This window comes from Emys orbicularis, chromosome 7 (assembly GCF_028017835.1).
Source record: "Emys orbicularis isolate rEmyOrb1 chromosome 7, rEmyOrb1.hap1, whole genome shotgun sequence".
Lineage (NCBI taxonomy): Eukaryota > Metazoa > Chordata > Testudines > Emydidae > Emys > Emys orbicularis.
Genome location: NC_088689.1, coordinates 96,261,134 through 96,287,010, shown reverse-complemented (window position 1 = coordinate 96,287,010; position 25,877 = coordinate 96,261,134). Strand labels below are relative to the sequence as shown.

Below are 25,877 nucleotides of genomic sequence, written 5' to 3'. Positions count from 1 at the left end.
TGGTGTAGACTCCAAATTTCTCCTTTGCTTTAGGGAGGGGATGACATGGATGTGTTCCTGCATGCTTTTGAAATGGGGTGTGACTTGAACATGGTGGGGAAAGGGGACATGGTAAGGTATCTGGCTCCGCTACAGTCTGGGACAAAGGCCTCGGATGTTTTCATCCTAACGGGAAGGGACGATTATAAAGATTATGATCATTGTAAACATGTTTAAACTGTTCCTTGAAGTGTACAGGAGACTTTTTTGGGGAGTTCAGAAAAAAGGGGATATGGCCTAGGTTGAGGTTTCAACTCAAATTAGGGGTTATGTAAGGAAATGGGGAACTGGTTGGGGGGTTACTACGATCAAAGAGGTCTATGGGTTAATAGGGATAGAAGAATTCTATAAACTCTTCTGCTCGGACCTGAAAGCATGGTTAATCAACAAAAATCCTAGAGATGTTTGTTATGATAGCTGGAGACCTGGAAGACCAGCATGAGGATAGTTGTCCTGGGTTTGATAGAAAACCTAATAGGGAAGGAATGGGATTACAGGACAAGAATCAGGCCCAAGCCGAGATTCACACCCGGTGGCTGGGAAACCACCTCCATGAAGCCCTGGGAAAGTGAGGAGAAGGGGTGTGCCAGACGTGGCCAGCAGGGTCACTTTGCTGAGTCCCCATGAAGTGCTGGAAAGGCCAGCTGCACCTCCCCTCACAGAGTTAACTGTGTGACTGAACCTCCAGAGGGAGGGAGTCACAAAGCCATTTGGCCAATGCCATATAATGTTCACCCCCCTTGTCCCCCGCACTGTGTACATGTCATACTGCACCCTCCAGGTGCAGATCCAGCCGATGGCCAGTGGGAGTAGAAGGGGGTGGTTAATGGGGAGACAATCACAGGATGGAGAGATACTGGGCCTGCTAAGACGACAGTTAAACCCTGTGTAGTGAAACCCCATCAAATGGTCCCAGGGCATGAAATGCGGGTTCAGGTTCCTGGTGTAAAAGCCCTCACTCAACCTCCAACACAGCTCTCAATACAGACACAGGAAGGGCTGGGGTGCTGGGGGTAGGGGTGTTGTCAGATATTCTGTATTCTTTGCTTCTGTGAAATGATGTTACACATCATTGAAAAGAGAAAGGCTAAATGAGGCTCCCTCAGTTAGCCTCAGACAGGCAGGAAGGAGTGAGAGCAAAAATGCAAATAGACGTGTGTGTGTGTGTGTGTGTGTGTGTGTGTGTGTGTGTGTGTGTGTGTGTGTGTGTGTGTGTGTGTGTGTGTGTGTGTGTGTGTGTGTGTGTGACAGATAGACAGACATTCCCTCAGGAAGTGTCCAAGAGGATTCAGGTTACATCCCCAGCTAAAGCAGACAACTGCCTGAGGAGAGAAGAGATGAGATCACTGTCTGCTCCAGAGAAGGGACCAGACCTACTAACTTCAAAGAGAAACGTGCTGGGCCCTAAAGCCCAGATCAGACAATTAAGCTCTCTGCCAACCCTTCCAGGGCGCCAGGGGGCAGTAGAGCATGATGCTGGCAGTGTCTCCAGCCAAAATAGGGACACTGAGGCAGCTGTGGTGCACTGCCAAATCTATAACACCCACCTCAGGATGGGAAATGCCCCAGTAGAGAGTCAGACATCTGCTTGGGAGATGACAAAGGTAACTATAGCCAGGAAGGAAGGGGGTGCAAATCTCCCGCAGTCTGCTTGCCTGATGGGCTGCAAAAACAAAGGATCCTGAGCTAGGTGGGAGAGGGAATTCTGCTCATCTTTACTCGGGGTGTGGGGAACAAAAGGCCTCCCCGATGGGGCAGCAATATTCTTCCCTCTCTCTCCAGAGAAACAGAGGTGAAGTCAGCAGCTGGAGTCCCCAGACCCTGACCTTAGGGGAGGTGGGGCAGAATCTGGCTGGGGGGGGGGTGAAGACTGTTCGTGGCTCGACTCTTTTGCTGTTAAAAGCAGTGCCTGGTTGAGAGCCACTATACAGGGAGGAAGCCCTGGCAGATTTCTCCCTTTGGTCCAAAGAATAGCTGCTTGTAATATTCTCAGGGGCTGGGGAACCTTAATCCAGACCTGAGGCAACGGACTTCTTGGTGAACCATGGGATACCACACACACTCTCTAAAACCTATGGGAGGTGGAAGTGGGAGAATCAGGTCTTAAGTTTAAACCCAGATGTTCTGGGGTAACAAGAGTAAGAATGGGCATGTGAAAGCTCAGTCCCATAGATTCCAAAGAGAGAATTTATGCAGGATCATTGTCAAATAACTCCGTACAGATTTCCAAAGGAAATATGCTGGCAGGAGATTTGTTATCTGAACAGCAGATATATGAAATTGTGAAACGTAATGGCAAAATGGCCATGCAGGGAATAAACCTGTCCAGGGAATAAGTCAATGTGTTCCCCATGGGTGCCAGTCAGCATCCTAGTTGCACCCACTTCTGTGGGGGGAAATGTGACAGATTGACACTATTTCGTAATATCCTAAACAAACCTTATGGAATTAACAAACTTTAATGAATTAGGGTGAATGCCTTTGGGGTACCTTGTATTAAAAGTGCAGTTGTGTATGTGTTGTTGTGGCATTGCATATACCTTCTCTACTAGGGCATGGGGGGGGGGATGCTAATGTACTTCCTCCATCATCTTCCTTTGAAGTCACTCCTCTGGGGAGATTTGCATATGCTAGTTCAAACTAGATCCTCCAAAGTCCAGACAAAGAAAAGACTTGGCTTTAATGCCTGGGCTTTAATGTGACTCAGGGCCTTCTTCCTGATCCTGCAAATGGACAGAACCCCGATCCACAGAAGGCCCCAATCCTTACGGGAGGATTGGGAGGAGTTGGCCTACTGAGGCCTCATAAGACTATGTGCTTGTTCTGAGTTGAAGCTCTGATGAACTTGTGACCTCAAAGAAACTACTAGGGTTGGGGTGATGCCCAATAAGATTGCATGTAGGTTCTTTCATTGTGTTTAATATGTCTTTTCTGTAATGCTTTTAAACCTTCAGAATAAAGTAGGCTTACTTAGAAAGAGCTGAGTGATAATGTATAGCTGTAGCAACCACTCTGTTATCAGTCGCTGACAAGAAAGCAAGCAGTTCTATTTAGGCAGACTGGCTTTGCTGGGAATGACACAGTGCAGCCTGTCAGAAGATGTGAGATGTGGGTCTCCACCCAAGAAAGGCAACAGCTGGGGAGCCGGAAGGGTGAGAGTGGGTGTCCTTGCTGGATCACTGAGGGGAAATACAGCCCTGAACTGTGACATTTTCTAGAAAAAAAGTTAATAAAAAAAAGTTTTCTAAATAAGAAATTTTTCAACCAGGTCTAGACAGCAACAGTGCAAGCTTTGCAATAGAACTGCCCTGACAAAGAGTCACAGAGACACAGTAGTTCAATCTGTGCGTCCATTCAGTCTTTGTCCTCTCTGGTGTAGGGTAAAATTCAGTGGTAATGCAAATGTAATGGTAATACCTTTCAGTTGATTCTGAATGCCTTGGGCCACATTACGATCATTGCACAAAAACCTACGTTTAGATAAGGTGTTTGCATGTGCATCCATTAGAGAGCATGACCAAATAGCTCAGAACGTTTTCCATTAATACTTCATTCTAGTGAAAGGAAGAGTTTGCTGGGCCTGGGCTTGCGTCTGTTGCATTTGCTTTGTGTGAACAGTCTGGCAAATCAGTTTGATGGCAAGAGCATTCACACAAACTGCATGTTAGAGAACTTTCACAGAAAGCAGCTTTTGAACTCACATGAGCTAACCATGCTTTCGTCTCGCAGTCACAGATTCAGTTCAAAGCAGGATGAACAGTGATCAGATCTTTTGTTTACCCTCCATGGCTGTTTGGTGGCCTCAGACCAATTGTAAGCGCACACAAAACCCTCCACAGAAATGGGCACTGTTGTTGGCTCTCTGAGCACACAGGCCCAAGAACCAAGCGATTGATGCTACAAGATGCTGAGCATCCTCAGCTCCCTTCTACAGCCCATTGATGAGGCTCTGGAGACAAAAAAAATGTGGTCTCCTCAGGTAGGGCTGTACCTGTGCTGTGGATAAAGAACTTCACTCCAGTATTCTTAATGTAGCACAGGTTTTCACAAATTCACACGGTGCTAGATCCTCAGCTGGTGCAAATCAGCAGAGCTCTGTTGAAGCCAATGGGGTTACACAAATTTACACCAACTAAGGATCTGTCTCAACATTCCTAAAAAGCGAAATAAAACGGAACCCTTTGTGCCTTAATACTAGTTTGCCTCTATCTAGGGTGACCAGATGTCCCGATTTTATAGAACCAGTCCTGATATTCAGGGCATCCTCCCATCTCCTGTCCCAATTTTTCACACTTGCTGTCTGGTCACCCTACCTCTATCTGACATGGTAACCTTTATATTTTCTCAGTCATACAAAGGTCATGTTAGAACTTGATTAATTTTCTTCTATGCCATTATACCGCTGCAGTTTACAGTTATGTTTGTGATACCTTTCATTTGTTTACTCCACAATTGCTGTTTGGAAATTTATATCTGGAGGGCAGTACGAATCATCTTGAAGAGGTTAACTGACCCCATGGTAAACAGCTGTGCATTAAGTAACACTTCCCATAAACACAAATTAGCATTTTAACTTAGTCAGGCGTTTTCCAGGAAAACACATGTTTTGATAGATTAGCACCGTTTATATAGTTTTAAAGAAAATACTGAATGCAAGTTCTTCACCTTACTTCATGAGATAAAACACACCTCCACTTATGTAAATAGAGAGAATTTCCTGCCCTCATGAGGTGGTAGGAAGTTATTTGTAGGACCGTGGAATCCTGCTTTCTGCAATGCCGGGGTTCACAGTTAGCAATTAAAGTTATTTGCTACTAGCAAAGATTACTCAAACAACAATCTTGGTTGGAAGACAAATCAAATCCAGTACAGTACTTTCCCGTCCTTATGCTTCACTGCTGATTTAAGAACAGTTGTTAGGTTATAAGATAGGCCAGGGCTGAAGTTGGGGGAAAAAGTTGTGGGACTTTACATACATCACTTGCCATGCCCACATGCCCTGTACACCTGGCTCACAATCCCATCATTGTGATCTTTCTAGGTCCTTGTATCTATCTAGTCATGTTATGAAACTAGTGTTGTAAAACTGTACCTGAAGTGTCACACTCGGAGGCGAGGGAAGAAAGATTCCTTTCAGAGAACGAACATTTATTTTTTCAATTTCAGTAACTGTCATTTATTAATTAAGTTTCTCATTGATATTAGTAAGTTATATTGTAGATATTATACCATAAAATAGTACTCAATGTCTTTTTCAATGCAAATCCCATCCCTTTGTGTCTTCCTCTCCATGCATTCTCCACTGTTTCTACCCTTCCCCTTCCTGCATACTGCCTGCAATGGACAGTTTGCTTCCCCATGATCTCCACATGTAGCATTCCCTTTCCTAACGCCATATGTTACTCCAGCCCCATGCACAATTTTTGAGACTCCTCTCTGCTCACAGAGAGCAAATAGACAATTTCACCTTCCCCTGTGTTTCTTTCCCCCCACCCATCTGTCTATACACACTGTCTGCTTTGCACTTCACCATGCGCACATTGACATTGTCTATGGTAGCAAGGTGAGCTTTGTTTGACTGCTGGTGTCAAGCACAGCTCTGCCTCATCCTTTCCTCAAATGGGATTCCGAATGTTGTGGGAACAGTCAACTGAGTTCAACATATGTTGTAACAAAGTCTGATTAACCTCTTGTATCTAGCATGGTTTACTACTATGGGTGTTGAACAGGGCTGACCATGTCCACACTAGCAGGACTGCTGTTTTCAACACCAGTTGAATGGGGTTAGAGGAGCCATGTTTGACACCCATTTTCATAGCGTAGTCACAGCCGTGGCATGGCTGTGTTTCCTCACGGTGAGGATGTTCTCCCCATTGATCCCTTTTTCCACATTATTTGCTCCTCCATCCCCTATATATTCCCTAGGCACAACAAACTCTCCTCTACACAAGCCAGCATCTCTAGCGTTCTGGTTCTTGCGCCACTCAAGGCCACGTCAAATATTTTCTGGATCAGATCCACTGTGCTCAAGACCTTCATCTAGCAACAATTATCATCTTTTCACCTCCACATCCATTTATAAATGTGCAAAGGAAATGTCAGTGTTAAAGACAAAAATAGCAAATGCCTAAGTGCATATTGTGATGAGCTGGGGGTTTTTTTTATGAATATGGTACAAGCCTCTGTGTGGCTGTTTATGATGGGTTGCTTGCTATGGGGTAATATTAAAAGGGACTGCTAAAGAAACCAAGCAGGAAAGGTAAAACATTGGCCCAGATAAGGAGTATCCATAGACACACTCAAACACAATGGCCAGGCTTTATGGGAAGAGAGAGCTCAAAGGGAACAATAAACCATTACAGGAGCAGGGGCCTAGAAAAGAAGGGGTGGGAGAAAGTGGTCAGCATGTCAGACTGGAGATATAGGCGGGTAGGCCCACCCTCTCTAAGCAAGGCTTAAGCATCTAGGCCAGGAGCAGCTAAAAGGTTTAGTAAGACGCATGCTGTTAGGCCTCCCTCTGCTATTTTTAACCCATGTCTCTGGATGCTGCATTCCTACTGTAAATATTAATCAATACTGTTTGAGAAGGCTGTGTGGTCCCTGTGTATTAACCATTAGTCACAGCCCAGGGTCCAGACCCCTGCTGGACAAGCTGAAGTAGTCATGGTTGGTACCCAGGGTTTGTAAACCAGGTCTTGGTCTAAGCGTGAATGAACTGCAGAACTCCACCCCCGGAGAGGAAAAGGCCCAAGGCCTGGCACCTGTGGGGGTGCTGTGTACTCAGACTGTGAGAAGGGTCAGCAGTGCAGCTAGCCCCATACACAAAAAAGGCAAGAGTAACAATTTCAAAAGTGCCTCTGTCACTCAGGGCCGGCTCTAGGCACCAGCAAACCAAGCACGTGCTTGGGGCGGCACAATTTCAGGGGCGGAATTCCTGACACCTTTTTTTTTTTTTTGCTTCGGCAGTTGCGCTCCCAGAGGTTTTGTTGTTGTTTTTTGCTTGGGGCGGCAAAAAACCTAGAGCCGGCCCTGCTGTCACTTAGGTTCCTAAGTCACTTACAGAGAAACTTACACTCTTCTGAAAACGTTACTCTTGTTTTTTTCTGTGTTGTTAGGTGTCTTGGTTACTAGGCTGCACTGTAGTCTCTTTTTGGAGTCTCATCAACATTATTCAAGGTGCATTAGAATGGCAGGTCCATACAGTACTCAGAGGATAATCATGTGGGTCTCTCTTTTTACATTTCCTCACTTGTGGAGAATCCATACCATCCAAAACCCAAAGCACACAAAGTACCTAGAAGAGACTCTCCATTAACCAATAGTAATAGAACTGTGCTGAGGCCAGCAGTTTGGGTTTGCAGGGGTTCATGTAGACCTTTTCTTTTGTTTGCACCCCCTGGTTTCATGTGGGAACCTCTGAGTTGTACTTGGTTCACATTCAAAACCAAAAGTCAGCACACGCGTGGCAAGCTAAAATTGCATCAGAGAGGTAGCTGGGTGCTCATGTTTAATATGAACAACACTCTCCAAGATCTGGAGTTTAAACAAGATGGTACAAACTTGGCAGAAGTCTCTGGCTGCTTTCCTTCCAAGCAGCTTAACAGTCAGCAAACTCCAAAAACACAGAAACTAAACAAGACAACTCTTAGCTTTACCAAGAGCTTTCATCCTGACTTCTGTTCAGCTCAGCTCCCTGACTATCTCTTCCCCTGGGGAGTAACTTAACTCCTCTAAGGCACTGAGACGATCAGTTACTAAGGTCAGTTGTACCTAATTAGCTTTCAGCTGGATGTGCTTCCCTGTGCTAATGCTACCCTCTGTCTGGGAATTAACCCCTTGAAACCACAGGGTCACTGTCTAGCTTGGCAGGGCTTTCTCTTAGGAACACCATTAGGGTGACAGTTGGAAGGACTGCAGATTCCCCACCCAGGGGGCACAAAAATCTCACAGGGCCTCTCTCAGCATGCTCAAGACTGTGTTTTGGGCTCACTTCTAGTGTTCCCAGTTTTGGCTGGAGGTATTCCTGGAGCTTTGATCACATGAAATAATCTTTAATTAAAGATTAATCTTTAATTCCTGGAGACTCCCGGACAATCCTGGAGGGTTGGCAACCCTACTTGAGATTCTCAACAGAGTTTTCAAATGGTTTGTAAATTCTGCATTTCAAAATCTAAAACTGGTCTAAGTCCCCAGTATTGGTCCTGACATTCTGAATGCCAGAGTCCGGACACTGAGGGACACAGGCAATGGGTTATATGGGCCCCTGACCTCCCAACATTCTGGAAAGCAGGCCCAGCTCCAGCAATGTTTGAGCTGGGTTGCAACCAGAATTTTGCTAAAGCTGGGGGCCAGGTTATCTCTGGCCACCCCCTAAATTTGAGTGGCATTGCAACCTGGTACACGGGGATGCCAGATGGTAGGGTAGCTGGGCTAAATTTGAGTGGCATTGTGAACAGGTGCATGGGTGGCCCCGCCACCTCTCCATCATCCATGGCTACTTGGGGGTTTTACTCCCCAGGTCCTCAAGTATAAGGACTCGGCCATTTACATCCCTACCGGGGGCTTTGCTCCCTGACCCCCAACAAAAATTTTACAAACCCAGCACCTATGCCCAGGGCCGGCTCCAGCTTTTTTGCCGCCTTAAGTGGTGAAGAAAAAAAAAATTGAAGTGCCGCCGAAGAGGAGGAGAGGGAGTGAAGGACCCGCCGCCGAATTGCCACCGAAGACCCGGACGTGCCACCCCAATGACGGACAGAGTGCCGCCCCTTTCTATTGGCCGCCCCAGGCACCTGCTTCCTTCGCTGGTGCCTGGAGCTGGCCCTGCCTATCCCAAGGGACTCTGTTTTATCCTTCCTGAATCCTGACCTGCAGCAGCTGCTTACATAATTTACCCCTCCCAGGATGCACTTCGGCAGCCTGCTATTTATTATTTGTTTTACTATTCACTTGGCAGTCTGTAAATGAAGTTGCAAAACTGAGATATTAAAAAGGGGCATTATGGTGGTCAGCCTTGTGATGTATTACAATAGCAGACAACAATGTACCCTGGAAATTTGTAAATGTTATTTATTTATTGTATTTATTGTTTTAAAAACAACCATTTAGGACATAAGTGTATTAACCTCTCAAATTCTGCCCCTGAAAAGATTCTCCAGGCTGACTATTATAGGAGATGTTTTGACAACAGAACAGTGCAGCTATCATTAACCTGATAAAAGGGAGCCAGAGTTTGGGATATTGATGGTACGTGTTTCTGGGATCTAGTTACAAAATGGGCTTTTAATCACATTCCCTCCCATGAATTTGTGTTGTAAGAGGCCATCTTTTTAAAGCTTTCTTTTTTGGGGGGTAACTTTGGATCTTTATGCTTATGAAAAATCAGACATCAATAACCCTGACCAGAGCCAAGCACTGTGAAAACTTCCTTACTTAGCTTAGCCAAGGCAGCAGTGAATCTATCATATGCAGAGTGTCACTGTTGCTGGCCTGTTTTCTGGGTTTATGATGGAATCCAAAAGGACTATATTGAGGCGACCAGACTCATCTTGATCTTCTAATCTAATCCATATTTGAGCCTACAGTTTCAGAGCTGATCTGCTAGCGTATTAACTCACTGCACCGCCTAAACCCTAAAAGCAACCCATATAGAAAATTAATAGAAAACACAATTGTGGAAACAAATGATAAATGATTCGAGGGTATAACTTGGGCCTTGTCTTTGTTCAGGAGAAAGTTGTCGCTGCTAAATAAAGAGATGGAAATGCATTCTTTGATTAGCATATGATGACAGTGAATGTATCAGATCTGGAAAAAACTGCTCCCACTTCCCCGAACATACGCTTTCTCAGAATTGTGAACATCTTGCGAGAAAGATGAAGGCTGTTGGCAGGTCCTCTCAGAGGTCCAGAGAGGCCCAGGCCACTTCCAGCTTTTGAGGCCCCTAGCCATAATAAAAATAAAAAATGACAACACATGAAAACAAAATAAGGCACCAAAAAGAGTGAGACATAATTTGAATATTTTTTTATTTAACAAATGCTTTTCTAGCCTTTTTCTGTGCAAATGCACTAATTATTGAGGAAAAATCTAGCTTTTGTGCAATGTCACAGTTGATACACCTCTACCTCGATATAACGCAGTCCTCGGGAGCCAAAAAATCTTACCGCGTTATAGGTGAAACCGTGTTATATTGAACTTGCTTTGATCCACCGGAGTGCATAGCCCCGCCCCCCCAGAGCATTGCTTTACCGCCTTATATCCGAATTCATGTTATATCGGGTCGCGTTATATCGTGGTAGAGGTGTATTAAGCATGGCGAGCCCATTCAAACGCTCTTGTCCCATAGTTGAACGATGATAGTTCTTTGCCCCTTCAATGTGTTGAAGCAAATATTCACCTGAAGCCACTGATTCAGGCAAACTGACAAAAATACACAATTCAATTGTGATATTAGGAAACACCCCAGAGAGTCCAAGTTCAAGTATTTCTTGAAGCAATTCCTTTGGCTTGCAATCCAATTTAAAGTTTGTGGAATATATTCATTTGAGGAAGATGACCTCGTCACTGAGATCTTTTGAGATTTCTTTGTTGTACTATTGCTGAAATTGTTCAGCTGCAGAAAGTAGATCTTCATTACTCAGTCTGTTGAACTGCCAAAGAAACCGAAAAAGGGTACAAATTAGTCACAGTGTCAATGATGAAAAGGAAGAAGCTCAGCATCGGATTCAGTAGGTAAGTTGCGATTGGTGGAGAATTCAGATGAAATGCCAATATTCTGTGCTACTAATTTGGACTCAGTCAGGATCGCATCCCATTGTTCATGAATCTGTTGAATGTCATTGATAAGACTTTCAATGTTATCCCTCTCAACATCAAGTGTAGCATTGCATGCTTCAATTACCAGATTAGTTTGGTGGATCATTGTAAGTAGCTTCATCCACAAAGATGACATCAGAATGCATTCAAATTTCAACATGTACTTCTGAATAGACTGAAGTTTAGTTCGAGCCTGTGCAGTGAGATTGAGAGATTCAAGCTCATTTAAAGCCTTTCTCACTGAATTCAAATGCTGCGCAAATGGTTGAACACCATCAATCCGTGCAGACCATTTACTTTTGGACATCCCATGCAGTGAAACAGGAAGATATTGCTTCAGAATTTCCCACCTTTGTGGACTGCTACTGAAGAGATTGTACATTTGCTGAACAGTTCCAAAGTAAGTAATTGCCTCCTTGCATGATTCAGCACAGTCAACACCTACAAGGTTTAGTGTGTGGCTTCCACAGCTGGAGAAAATACAGTTTGAATTATGCTCAAGCAGAACTGCTTGTAAACCTTTGTACTTCCCAGCCATATTAGATCCCATTGTCATAGGCTTGACCAATGCAGACTTGAAAATCTAACTTAAAACCTTCTAGAATTGTTAGTACTCGAGCAGCAATTTCTTTCCCAGTTTTTCTTGTGAAATTATCAAACAAAATAAACCTTTCTTCAATTGAAAATTTTGAGCTGTTTTACAATCTTAACATATCGAATAACCATCGTAGTCTGTTCTTTGTGAGAACAATCTGGAGTGGCATCAACAATGATTGAAAAATACTTGGCATTTCAAATCTCATCAAGAATTTTTGTTTGTACGAATGACGCACATAGCTCAATAAACTCGTTTTGTATGCATGTGGAGAGATAATGGACTTGCATGCGCATTTTACACTCTTTCAATTCTCGAACGCGTCTAACATGCTCAGATAAAAGTGGGTCATATTTGCTGAGGAGCTCAACTATGCCTAGAAATTTTCCATTTGCACAATTATCAATACGTTGACTGGAACCAGAGAAAGCCAATCCCGGCTCAGAAAGAAAAAGGATGACATTCAGGATGGGCTCAAGAAGTTTTTTCCAGTTATTAGTTTCTGTAGAGAGTTCAGTCAAGAGTAAGTTCTCAACTGAACTTTTAGCTGATGCTGCCCTACTGGCGGATTTCCATGCAACATAGTTTTCTTTGTGTGACGTTGAACTTTCATGTGATGGTATTCGGTCTTTCAACTTCCTCCAACCTCTGTTGATGCTCCATCCTGATTGATCAGAGAGAATTGATGCATTTGCAGCACTTTTGTTCAAAATGAAGCAGGGTGCTCACAGAGCCGCCCAGAGGATTCAGGGGGTCTGGGGCAAAGCGGGGGAGCTGCGGCGCTTGTACTCACCCGGCGGCGGTCCAGGTCTTCGGCGGCATTTCGGCGGCGGGGGGCCCTTCAGTTGCTCTGTGTCTTCGGCAGCACTGACCGCCGCCGGGCCAGGGCTCGCGGGGCCGCCGAAGACCCAGACCGCCGCCGGGCTAGGGCTCGCGGGGCCCCTGTGGGGCCGCCGAAGACCCGGACCGCCGCCGGGCTGAGCTCGCGGGGCTGCTGAAGACCCAGACCGCCGCCGGGCTAGGGCTCGCGGGGCCCCTGCGGGGCCTGGGGCCTGGGGCAAATTGCCCCACTTGCCCCCCCTCTGGACGGCCCTGGGTGCACAGTACAGAGATTGTTTTTCCGTACTCCAACATAACCAGTCTCTTGTGCAGGTCTCACCATTTGGAAGAGTTTTTGTCAGCAGATGAGTAGAGAAAGCATGGTTATCAGCATCTCATGGAATGTTACTTGGAATTTCAAAACAACTAATTTGAAGAAAAGATTGCATTTGGGCAGCATTGCTCTTGTCAATAATTCCAGTGTCAGTCACAGTCAAACCTGTAGTACTCATGAATTGCTCTTGCTGTGTAAGATCTACATCTTCCTGTTGCTGTTGAATTTCTTGATCGTACAGAGGATCTTTTGCTGCATCTGTTACTGTTGGCAAATATCCTTCTTGACTACTGTCCTCATGTTCAGGTATTGGCATTGAAATATCACCTGTTGCAGTTCCGGAGTTTTCATTATCTGTAGCATTGTTTGTTGGGTAAGGTGTGTTTTCCAGTGGCTTGAGAAATGAAGTTATTGGCTTTGAGCTCTTAGCTGCTGCTTCACTCAGTTGTTTTTGCCATCTCTTGCTTGCACCACTTTCAAATCTCCTCTTCATAGTGATCTATCTGGTCAATATGTAGCCTATCCACACTTGAAATATTCTGCTGTAAATAAGTAGCGTATCTACACTTGAAATCTTCTACTGTAACAGGTACATAAATTCTGAATGGTACACAAATGCTGAAAAGACTTAAAACGAAGGAATACTAATTAAGAACACTGACTGTTTCATTTTGACATGTTATTATCCTTATCACTGAATCAAAACTCAAGCACGCAAGGTATAATATAACAGGCTGAGCTGAAGAGAAAGGGATGACATATATATAGTAAACACAGGCACGGATACAGAGAGAGGGATAATGTCCAAAAATTTCAAATGTGTGTCCTCACGAAACTCACTGTACAAGATTGTCCTCACAAATTTTCACCTTGAATCTAGGCCTATAGACTACGAAGCCTATGATGATGGCCAAGCTACCAAGCTATGGCTCAACCAACCAACCAGTCACCTCTTTTAGTTACCATATGAAGATAATAATGAGGAATTCTCACACATAAATAATTCCTTAGTCAACTAGAGGTAAAACTATAAAGACACTAAAATATAACAATTCTCTACCTTTCAACACGCACTTGATCCAGCACCAGTCACTGGTAGTGGTTTGTTTATATAATCAGCTAATCTGAGCGGACACGTTCATCACAGTCTAATCTTGTGCCATCAGAACCGATATTTTTTTTAAATATTTATGAACATTTTTAACTCTTTAATATGACAAAATTTATGTGTTAACAAAAAAAAAATTATGTCTTTTACCAAATCACATCTCTTATTTGCTTAAATTTGCAGCTCTAAGCTGAGAGAGTGTGTCACATTTTGGTCCGATAGGAATGTGCATAAAAACAAGTTGCGAAACTTATCAAATGCCAAAACATTAACAAGTGTCTAAATTTGAGGCCCCCTTTGAGCTTGAGGCCCAGGCCATATGGCCCTCCTGGCCCCACCTCTGATTGGCCCTGGCTGTTGGTCTGAAGAGAGGGCTGAGAGTCAGGAACTCACAAATTCCAATCGTAATTCTACATGTCAACTCACCCTATGGCTTTGGATAGAACACTTTGCCTCTCTGAGCATCAGGTCTCTTCATCTGCCATATGGGAATAATGGAGAGACAAGGTGGGTGAGTGAATATCTTTTATTGGACCCACTTCTGTTGGTGAGAGAGACAAGCTTTTGAATAATGGCAAAATGGAGTTTACCTACCTCACCATGCAGCCCAATACCCAGCAAAGTATTATCTTACAGAATAGGTGCATATGTCAGTACTATTATTTATTTATTATTTGTATTATCATAGCACCTAGAAGGCCTCATCATGGACCCCATTGGGCAAGGCATAGTGAAGTCTTTTTTCTAAATTATCAAATCAGCAGAACACAGTCCTGCTGGTTTGGCTCCTCTGAGATTTCCACTTGTTTCCAGAAGACCAAATGACAAAATTTACAGCCTTAGTGTTGGTTAAAAAAAAGCTATTGATTGAAACAGTAGCAGGGTGTAAGGCAACAATCTGAGGCAGGCTGGCTCAGTGGCTCTAGATTCTATCAGGGTTGCACCATGCTTAGATTAATAGTCTCTGTTCAGGATTTTAATCTTGAGAATGCTCCCCCAGTGAACCATGGGTTCTGAGCTTCCTTGTTGGCTACTTTTAAGGCCCACTTATATTTTGGTTGTGTTAGGCCTTGCTGGTTTCTAGGCTCCCTCCTTTGTTCTCACATCGCTTTGGTATATTTGCTAGTCCCTTTTTTGCCTTGTTTTTGTGTTAATTTTCCTGAAGTCCATAAGTTTTGCCCTTGTACCACAGTTTTCTGTTGTGATCAATGTTGTATTTCAAAGGGCTGCAAATTTTTTTATTTTAATGAGTTGTACTGGTTTTATTGTATAGTGTTTAAATGCTATCTAATAGACACACTATAAAGGAAAATGGTCCATATAGACACATTATAGGCTAGGCAAAACAAGTGAGAAGTCTAGATTAGGCTCCAGAGACTGTTGGGAAGGTCTATAGAGCAATTTAGGACTAATACGCTATCAGACACCTCACCAAGCCAGATACCCCTGTCCTCACACATTACACTCTGCAAAGGATCACTATATACACACCTCAGCACAAAGTAAATATCATGTGAACCAACAGAATAAGAGAAAGTTAACAGCACAGTAAGCAATTTGACTCCACTTTCTGAGGAGGGCTTTGTGCTTCATGCTTTTGCTGTGGTGTTGAACCATAAGGAGACAACAGTGTGCTTAGTCTTAACCTAGACTGTAACTTCGTCAGATACCAAACAGCTGACCTAGAGTTTTTCATGCTACTCAGATCAGCTGGGAAAATCAAGTGTTTCTGGGTTCAGGATCGGAGACAACAAAGAAAGAAACAGGGATTACATTTTATCTTATTTAATCTAAATATCTTATTTTGCATATCAAATTAGAAGAGAGCAGGGAACATGAATTGAATCTGGAGTGGGCATTTTAAATTACTCTTTTATTTCTTCAGTGTTTAGAGATGAGTTTGGTCTCAACAGCCAACGTACATTTCTGAATTTATAACAACTAAGGCGGTCAAGATCTCAGCACTCTAGACTGGGTGAAACCTTCCACACAGCCTGTTCCCATTATATGTGGAGTTCAAGCAAAAGTGTGGGTAAGAGAATTATTGTTTTATAGCATCATTAGAAACATCAGTATTATTGTTAATGCAGCACTTAATTTGAAATGTCATTTAAAACTTGCTTTGGGTGGAAGCAGCAACCCATAGGAAATATATGATACTGTCATATATATACATGCAACGAAAACTGTTGGGCAGGAGTCACCAGATGGCACTATTACACAGTCTCAAGAATTCTCTCAGTGTGTGAACAGTGTTGAATTTTTGATGAAATGCTGCATTGTTGTTAATTTTGTTATATATATTCTTTTAGGGGGGCTGTGGCAAGCAGCAAGGGAGTTTGTTCTCTGCGTTAATATCTTTAACTAGTCAATTTCTTGGGGCAGAAATTAGCTCAGGGAACCAGGTACTGGTGTTTGGGCTGAGATTCCGGAAAGAGGGGACTGCCTTCCTGCTGTTTGTGATCACATCTGTTCAATGACTGTTGAATATAGTGTAAATAAAACAAGTTACACTAAAAAAATACCCAGGCTCTGCATCACTGATTTCTTTTCCAATGGGAAACAAAACTGAAAGGCTCCAAAGTCTACCACCACTTGGCTGAGGAGCAACAATATACAGAAAACTATGCAAGGTCTGGAATTCCAAAAAGTACAGAAACAGGAGTACATTGTGCACCTGATTAAAGTGAATAAAAAACCATTTAATCACATGACAGCAAGACAGAAGAAGAAGAGCTCTCTGTAAGCTCAAAAGCTTGTCTCTCTCTCCAACAGAGGCTGGTCCAATAAAAGATATTACCTCACCTGCATTCTCTCTCCAGTATTCTGGGACCGATATGGCTACAACACTGGATGACAGCAAAGTAGTAAGAGATAAAAACCAAAAGTTAAATAACAGTATTGTGAAAAAAAGGCTTGGGATGTCATATCGGAGGCTTGGAGCTTAAAAGGCTTAAAAGGCTTTAAGTCTGTCACAGTCTGGCCTCCTTGAGGGAGGTTTATAGGGCACTTAGTGGCCAGGTTTATGGCCTCGCACTCTTATAAGGCCAAGATCCCTGGGTAGAAACTCCTCAAATCCCATTGATTTCTCTGTGTTATTATGGCAGTAATGACTAGAAGCCCCACAGTCATGGATCAGAATCCCATTGTGCTAGGTGCTGTACAAACACATAAAAATATGGTCCCTGCCCTAATTTGGTACAGGCAAAGCATATGCTATGGTGATAGGTACTTTGGAAATGCAGATAGGTTGGAAACACAACTTATCTTTCTAACATCTGCAGAACTTCTGCACAGTGTAAAAAATTGGGGGTCTGGAAAACACAGATAGTGCATATGCTTCCCTACTAAACCAATGTAACTTAGGTGTGAAACACATTCACGTGAAAATGCTCCTCTGTGCAACACTGTCCTACACAGTCCAAATAGGCTGTTTATGTACTCTCCAGGGGCCCATTTGAGCACAAATGCGATCAGTTCTGAGGGTGTCTATGTTCAGGACACCATGCTCTCCAAAGTGCTCAGCATGCCTACTACAGAATGCTATTGTCCCCCTCTTCCACAGCTGATCCATATGGCAGTAGATGGTGTTACATGTATTTCCCAGCATGATATCCAGAAGTAGGGCTCACTGTGAGAAACAACACAAGGTGATAAGCCATGCTGATCTGAGGGAATGATGCAATGCAAATAGGAACAACACTTTTCTTCATGCCTTTTCATGGATTTCACCCTTTTCCATGGGTTTTCCCACAGGAGGAATCATTATAATTAATAGTTTATCATTAGTATCTAAAATTAACGTTTATTTGCTGCCTTGTGTCTAAGAAATATGCCCTTTGAGGTGCTTGGAAAATACCTTATGCAATATAGAACATGTGTAATACTGCTCTGGACATGGTGTTGGGTAACTTTATGACCTAGTGTAGGTTGTAGTCATACCTTAAAACGTTTTCCATCTGAGACTGTAAATGTCTTGGGCAGGGAACATGGCCAAAAAGTTCAAACCCAAGTGCCCAAAATTAACCTCCCAAATCCACAATTAGGTATCTAAATAAAAGTGGCCTGATTTTCAGAAGTGCTGAGCTCCCACTGACTTCAATGGGAGCTGCTGGATGTTGACCGTAAAGTACTAGATTGTGACTCCTGTTTTTGAAAAATTTAGCTGTCTTGTGCAGTGCAAACTAGATTGCCAACACTTCAATAAGTGATTTAAAACACCACCACAAAGTTTCTATCTTACCTGAATTCTGGATTCCACACGTTTTTTTAAAAGCAGAACATTTTAGTTTAGACCAAAGTCAAATCCCCCGGGGGATTTACTCATAATTTTCTCTCATATACTGATGTTAACATTTAGTGCTAGATGCAGGACCCATTTTCTTCCACTAGATGGTGCGTTTACAAAGAAAACTTACCTTGTCTCCTCTCTAGGTATTATCAGAACAAATCTGTGGTTCAGCCGTGCTTCAAATATTCTCTCTCTCTCTCTCTCTCTCTCTCTCTCTCTCTCTCTCCTGTGTGTGTAAAGTTTGCACATGTGGTTTCCCCCCCACATTTTATTTTGTTTTGATCACAAGGTGCAGAGATGGTCATCCACCTCATGCAGTCTGAATCAGGCTAAATATATGCCTAAGGGAACAGTTGCCAAAGAAACTTGATATAAAAATGAAACTTTGGTTACATCAAAACACACAGAAAGGAGACCCACCCTCACAGTACACACGTATACACAAAAATGATGGTGAACACAGCTCAGAATAATGATTTGTTTTTGTGTTAACGCCAAAGGGTTAAAATCTCACACCTATCTGGGGAATCTTCGTGGGGTAAGATCTAAGGTGCCACAAGTACTCCTGTTATTTTTGCGGATACAGACTAACACGGCTGCTACTCTGATTCGTGGGGTAGAGCCACCCAGTTCAATAAGCAAACACTTCAGGATATAAGTGTGGATTTTTGCAGTAATAAACAGCTCATATTGCCTTGAGTACAAGTGCCCAGCCACCAACTGGGTCTTACAAGATCAGTGAATTAATAGAACGTTTGTAAATTGCTTTTCCATTCCTAGTTTTTCAAACTTACTAAGTTATTTCAAATCAACTTTATAGTACAAATCATGAAGCCCTGTCATTGTTTTTTGTTTTCAGAAAAATACTATGAGCAGAACAATTCCAGCACCACACCCCTGTTATCATTTAGGTAACCCTCCCTGTCTGATATATTTTAAGTGGATAAAAAATAGTCACCATATCCGCGTTAATTCCCGCAACCCCATGACCGCACAAAACCCTCTCCAACAAGTGAGCATTGTTAAAGGCTCCTGCTCACTATGTTTTAAGCAGCAAAATCAGGCCCCCCCCAAAAAAACCTGACAAACAACTGTAAGTAGGTAATCAAGAACCACAGCTATGGGAATAGGCACATATACTGCAAAACCGATGAGGTTCGCTAGCAACCAGGCAACAAACAAGGTTAAGAACGTGAAAGGAAAGCAGACTAGGTATAAGTGGTAAATGCTTCAGCCAGTTTGTATAGAATTGCTTTCTCTTAAAAGCATTGTACTGATGATGTCCAGTAGCTCCTTGCTATACACGTTCTCCTGACGGGGGACAGCTAGTAGGCTAATGCCCAATGATACCTGATCCGAAACCATCCTTTCGGCTTTGACACAAAGAGCCCCTAGCAGGACACTTGACTGCCACCGGGCGAGCAGCTAAATGCCCCCATCTTTGTCATTAAATACATCAATCAAAAAATAAGTGGAAAGGGCAACCGACAAAGTATTTAGGCAACAATGAGCTTTTTCTCCCTGGGCTGTTGTCTGGTAGTCTAGCCTTCCTTTAATACAAGTAGATACGATCTAAATTGTCCTGGGCTGAGGACTTCGCTCAGTGGTGCTGAACACAGAAAGAGTTCTCTTTCCTAACCAGCCTCTGCCATTCCCCTGACTGACGGGGATGCTGCTGCTGCTGGGAGAGGCTTTATCTCAGTGATCATTTGTTAATCCTGACTCGGAAATCGGGGGGACGGGGGTGCAGGGAAGTGAGACGAAGTGGGTAGGCAGAAAGAGGGGAGGAGCATTTGGGCTGGTGGCAAACACATAAAACCAGCCGGTATGTTCACCCCACAGAGCAAAACAGGACAACTATCCCCACATAAAACTTCAGATCCCCCTTCCCTCCCTGACAGGGCACAAACCACCCATCAACGAGGGAAGAGTGAGGGGGGAGGGGGAAGAAAGCTTGGAAAACCCTAAACACTGAGCTGGTGAAGAGAAAAGAGAAGGGAAAACGGATCATCCTAGAGAAAGATTAAAGCAACGCAGATCGGTGTAGCCTAGCATACTAAAGCGTCAGGAGGTTTGCACACCTTTGGGGGTTTCTGCGTATCTTCACAAGCATATTTACTGCGGTGTCTCATAAGGAAATTAACCTGTTACACTCGTTCTAGTTGGGACTGTCATTCAGTAGAGTCTATGCTCCTTTCCCTGATCCTTGATTTAAGGAAGGACTGCAGAAACCCACCTTCCGCTTAGGAGAATCGGTGGCGCTTCTTTACAAGCAGGTGGTCTGTTTGCGCTTTCTTATTCCCTTCTCCCCCTTCACCCCCCACCTCCCGGCTGGACAACTCCCTCCTTTGGAGAACACGCCCAAGTAGCTGAAGAAGAGCGAGAGAGAAAAAAAGAAGAGATAGATAGTAACATTGAACCTGAGGGGAGATCCAGAGCTGCTGCGTGCAGAGAGAGATCACTGCAGCCTATACATTCCCAGCACTAAAGTATTACGTGTGACAGGCATACAAATCCGGAATAAAAAGAAAAAAAAAAGAGAGAGAGAGAGACACACACACACAGACACAGGGTGGGTGAGTGAGTGAGAGAGAGACCCAGCTGAGGGATATGGTGTTTGTCTCTTGGGATTTACAAACACACACTGCCTGTTCAGATCACAAGAGGGTTTGTCTGTTTTGTCTGCACTACCTTGACCCGGAGCTGCACTGTCTGAGGCAACGAGAAATTAACCAGCACGAATAGCATTAGCGGCATCATTTTGCATGGTGATCTGAAAATCAGCAAACAAGGAATATGAACAGGAAAACAAGGCGTTGGATTTTCCATATCTTTCTAAGCCTAGGGATTGTATATATCAAAATTGGGTAAGTAACTTTTTAAAAAACCACAAACGATTTCTCTCTGCCTATCCTGTCCAGACCTGTTAATATTTAACTGGGAAAGTTTGGAAGACTGTTGTTATTTAAAAAAAAAAAGAGAGAGCAGAAATGCTATTGCCTTTAACTGAATTCTTGGTGTATAGTGTAGAGCTGGGGAATGGGAAAGTCATTGGTGATGTGCCGGAAGCATGACTGGAATGGCAATGTGCTGGGGTTATTTTTATGCTCTTTCTGTACCTACCGTATCCCCTGAAATCAAACCAAACTCTGCTTTCACATGCATGGCGAGTATCGCTTCAATGGAATTTGAAAGGACATTTGTCAGCCGTTCAGGAGAGCGAGCACCAGCGAGAGAGGCCGCTGGCTCCCTACCCCTTCCTTCCCCGGGACCTCTGGGGAAACCATCTCCTCTCTTCCCAGGTGCAAACTACTTGGACTGTTGCTGAGGGGGATAAGGACCCGCGCCTGTCTTCTGAGCGCGCAACAGCGATTTCGCAGGGCAGTCATGGGTCACCCTGTCATTAGCTGCTGGACTGGTCAAAGTGGGCGCTTTTATTTATTAAAAGCAATGGGAAATAAAATACACGCCAGCGCTCCGGCTAGCCACAGCCAAACCCTCTCCTCTCACCTGGAGATCAGCAGCATCTTTAGCATTACACCTCACCCAAATCATAGGCCTTATTCTGCAAGGGCAGGGAGTGGGCTGCAGCCCAGGATCAGAGGGGAGGGGCCGCTTTATTTTTCCCAACTGCACTAATTTAATAAATTAATCAAACAATGACGATAACAATAATAATGAAAACCCCAGCCCTTGGAGTGTGTGTGTGTGCTTGTTCTGGGCGCTGGAGTTGCATGCGCTCTAATTTATGAATCAGGAAGTTGGGTCACGTTTTGGCAAAAGCCCACGCGCTCTTTATCTCTCTTTTAATTATAGACAGAAAAAAAAAGTGATGGGGGGGGGGGAGGGGGGGCGGAAGGGCGAGGCTCTGATGTCCGTGAAATTGACCCAATCTTTCCTTTAAACGTCATTATTCTATTATTATCCCCAGGCTCCGCAAGATACGGGCTGGGGAGGCAACAAGCCCAGCAAAAAGTTGGGTTGGTCTTGGCCAGGGGCTGGTGGAGTAAAATGATGTTTTTGTTTTGCTGGAGTATGTGCCACAACCTACCCGTGGCATTAGCCAACAGTCGGGGGAGGGTTTTAAACGCACGGTGCCACGTGAATACCTGAGCAGGGTTACAGAGGATGGGGCTCTCTCTGTCCTTTGCAGGGGTTCAGCCCCTTTATCGCCTTTACACCAGTCTATAGACTGACACAAAGCGGCCTGAAAACCGCTTGCTCCGGGGAAAGGTTACTAAGATAGTGTCACAACGTGAATGTGAAGATCCTAGGTTGAAAGCGCTTTCAAGGCAGAGAACATGCTTTGAAGTGAGAAGATGCCTCCCTCTGAAAGCGCCTGTAAGAACGCTGCCGCCTCAGGAATCGATTGGCTCTGAAAGCTGCTGTGCTAATTTTATTTGTTCTGAGTCTTTCCCCTTCTTCTCTCATTCCAGGGGTTTTTCCTCTGTGGTGGCTCTGGGGGCCAGCATCATCTGTAACAAGATCCCGGGTTTAGCTCCTAGACAGAGGGCAATCTGTCAGAGCAGACCCGATGCTATCATAGTGATCGGAGAAGGGTCTCAAATGGGAATCAACGAATGTCAATTTCAATTCCGAAATGGACGCTGGAATTGCTCTGCCTTGGGGGAAAGGACGGTCTTTGGAAAAGAGCTGAAAGTGGGTATGTTACCTCTTTACTGGTTATTGCAAGGTTTGGACCTGAAGTCCACCAAAAGGTTAGCAAAAAGGGTTTGGTACACATCAGAATGTCACAGAATCATACATACTAGGGCTGGGAAATATCTGCCAGGACATCCAGTCTGTGCCAGCCAGTGGAGGATCATTCCCTTTAATGTATTTTCACCTGCCCCTTTCTCTAGGATTACCAAAATAGATATCTGTGCATTTTCCTCATAGGATATCTAGTGAAACCCTCTCAAATACTCTAAGAAAGCAAATAAAAAGCCACCTTCCTCTAAATATTCCACCATCCTATACTTGTAAAGCCTGTGCCTTTTTTCATGGATGTACAACACACAACAGGACTTGGAGATTTGGATCTGGTTATGGGTTTTGTTGGCAGATAGGGTATTGAAGAGAGGCTAAGTTTTGGACTCTACACACAGAAAGCTCAAGAGCCATTCTCTGTAGATAGCAGCCCCAAAGGGTGGACTTTTACAGGGTCAGTGCCTTATGTGAGATTCCCACTATTTAGACCAGGAAGCTCATGAAAACTAACTGTTTATTTGGTGAGAGATTGGTCCCTTCGAAAACAGAATCAGAAAACACGCACCTGCCATTTTAGAATTCAACCCAGCCCAAGCCTTAGGTTAATATCTGGGCATTCAAGTCTGAACGACATCCACAGTCAAAGGGGGTTCTAATCTGAATTTCCAATTTGGGCTCATCTCTGTCAATCATACATGCTGATTTTTTTGTACTAACATTTTAAAATTGCACTCAAATAGCAGCAATAAAAATACAAATTTAGATGCGAGGAAATTTCAAACGAAGGGGGAAACACTGTCCTCAGACCTATGTATTGCAGCACTTATGGCACCTGAGGGCTTCTTTGTGTTTGTTGATCATGCCATACTTGGGAACAATGAGAAGAGTTAAGGATAAAATTTCAGCCTAAAGGGCCATAGTCACTTTTCAATTCACAATTAAAAATGGTCACTGATACCGATATGAGTTCCATGTCCGACAGTGGAGTCCACAGTTCTGGGGTTCTATGCCTTGGACTGTGACAGTACCCAGGGACCCAACAAGTTTAGATTCAAGGATCTATTGGAGGAGGGAACACTGTCATAATAGAGAGCTAAGGTATTCTATGTGGCTGGGGAAGCAAGATGTAGCATTGGCACGGCAAGGAGCCAAGAGTGCCAGGGGCACTTTTACACCAGGAGTACTGGGCTCTTTGATTTTTTGTGCAGGGCCTTTGGTTCGTTGAGAAGCCCTTTGGTTGGATTGGATTCAGGCCCTACTTTGTCTTAATCCACCCAGGGCAGGATATTACCTAACTATAATACCAGTACGGCATTCCTTGTGCACTCAAGATGCCTATCAAAGTCATTGGGATTGGTACACAAAGAATGCAGCATTGGCATCTATATATCTGAAGTTCCTCACTTAGGCAGGTTTAAGTAAATGTTTTAGTATTACTCGAACGTATGTGTATGTGATTTCCAATGCTCATGTTTTTATGCAAGAACAAAAACAGGGAGAAGTCTAAATAGGCATAAAAATATTTTTTTACTGAAGGCCAATGGGTTCTCAATACCTCTGAAAATCAGGCACTATGTCTCAAATTGGTCACCCAAAGACTGAGGCATACAACATTAGTGAATACTTCTCAAAATGTGTCTGTTACACTGGAAGACTATAACTGCTTCTATAGAGTTGGCTCATTCCAGCCACTGATTTATGCAGGCATGTGTCTGACTGACCTCAATGATAGGATTGGACCACTCTAATCTAACAGTTACATATATATTTGTAAAAAGAAAATGTATGTGCCCAAGAGCAACAAACATGCAGAGTTATTGTGGTATGTTGTGTAAACACTGTCAGTTTTTTTCAAAATTGATTTAGCTGGTAGGCTATATTTAGGTACTTTTAAAGAAAGTCGATATTAAAGGAAGTGGATTTGATCCATCTTTGAAGTGTTACCTCATATCTAATTACCCATTATAATGCTTATATAGATAGGTGTATTCAAACATATCAGGCCAAACTCATCCCTGGCATAGCTCCATTGACTTCAGTCCTTATACCAGGATTGAATGTGGACCATAATGAACAAAACTCACTTAAAATGCATAAGCAACAATGTTCAGATTTAAACAGTGTTTACACTTGCATTTCAAAACATACTATATGCATCTTGCTAGCAAGGTGCATAAGAAAGACAATCAATCCCATGCAAAAATGCAGCTTTTTTGGAGCTCAGGAGTACATTCCTGGGATCCTTTAATGGCAAGTCTGATTTCAGTGCAAACTGTTACGGCTGAGTTAATTCACTGAAAAATAGTGGGTCTCTTGAATGCCACTAAATATTAATAACATTAGTGTAACCATTTGTGTTCCACAGATTGTCTTCTTGATCTTCTCTGTTTCCTGTCTGTATCAACATGTGTGGAAACCCTTGCACATTTGATTCAGACAATATCATTTTATAAGAAGATGGAAAAAAACAGATTCAGTTCCTAGGCTTCTCTAAGCTGCTCACTGTTTTCCATTCCCCTTTATCAACTGTTCTTTCCATCTACCTAAGCCCTGTAAAGAACCAGTATGAACTACAATTCACAATCATCTAAGCTAATATTTCACTGTGTTAAGAAGGGCAAATCCTATACCTAGTAAAGACAAAGGCCAGACTTAATGCTCACAACTAAGATAAGATAAAAGAGAAAGTCTCCCATTTGTTATCATAAATACTGGGATGGGGACAGGAATGATACATGCAATATGAAATGTTAAACCTAAAATATCTTCCATATGGTAACCAATGCACTAATAACAATGCAATTTAATATTAATTTCAAAATATTTTTCACTTGTATATTTTTCTATGAGTAGTAGCTGTAGATCTCTACTTTCTCATTCCTTTCACATGATTATTCTGGATTGGCATTAGAATGCTATAAGTGTAAAAGGTACTAAAATATTAGTTAATGTGTGAACACTGATGATATTTCTGAGTATGGCTGAATCTTTAAAATTGTTATCTTGGAAGTTGGCAGGATACCACTGGTCCCACAACTGCAATTTGCAATAAAAACATTTGACCGCATGACATCATTCTGCTTTCTCTATTAGATGACTGCCATGTGACTTTAAAGTGGCACTGTGGTGTCTGTGCTAAGATTAGGATGCAAATTCAAAATGACTG

General features: G+C 43.3%; 1 protein-coding gene across 2 annotated transcripts in view; it reads left to right on the top strand.

Moving 5' to 3' along the window:
• The window catches only part of WNT7A (Wnt family member 7A), an 86,835-nt gene that overhangs the window by 8,942 nt on the left and 52,016 nt on the right, over positions 1-25,877 (top strand). Inside the window, exons 1-2 of one of the 2 annotated variants that reach the window (XM_065407348.1) lie at positions 20,798-20,868; positions 22,438-22,664. In XM_065407348.1, coding sequence (XP_065263420.1) covers positions 20,798-20,868; positions 22,438-22,664 — 298 coding nt within the window. Of the gene's footprint in view, positions 1-20,797; positions 20,869-22,437; positions 22,665-25,877 lie in introns of those variants that run through there. The other variant, XM_065407347.1, reaches the window with a different exon arrangement.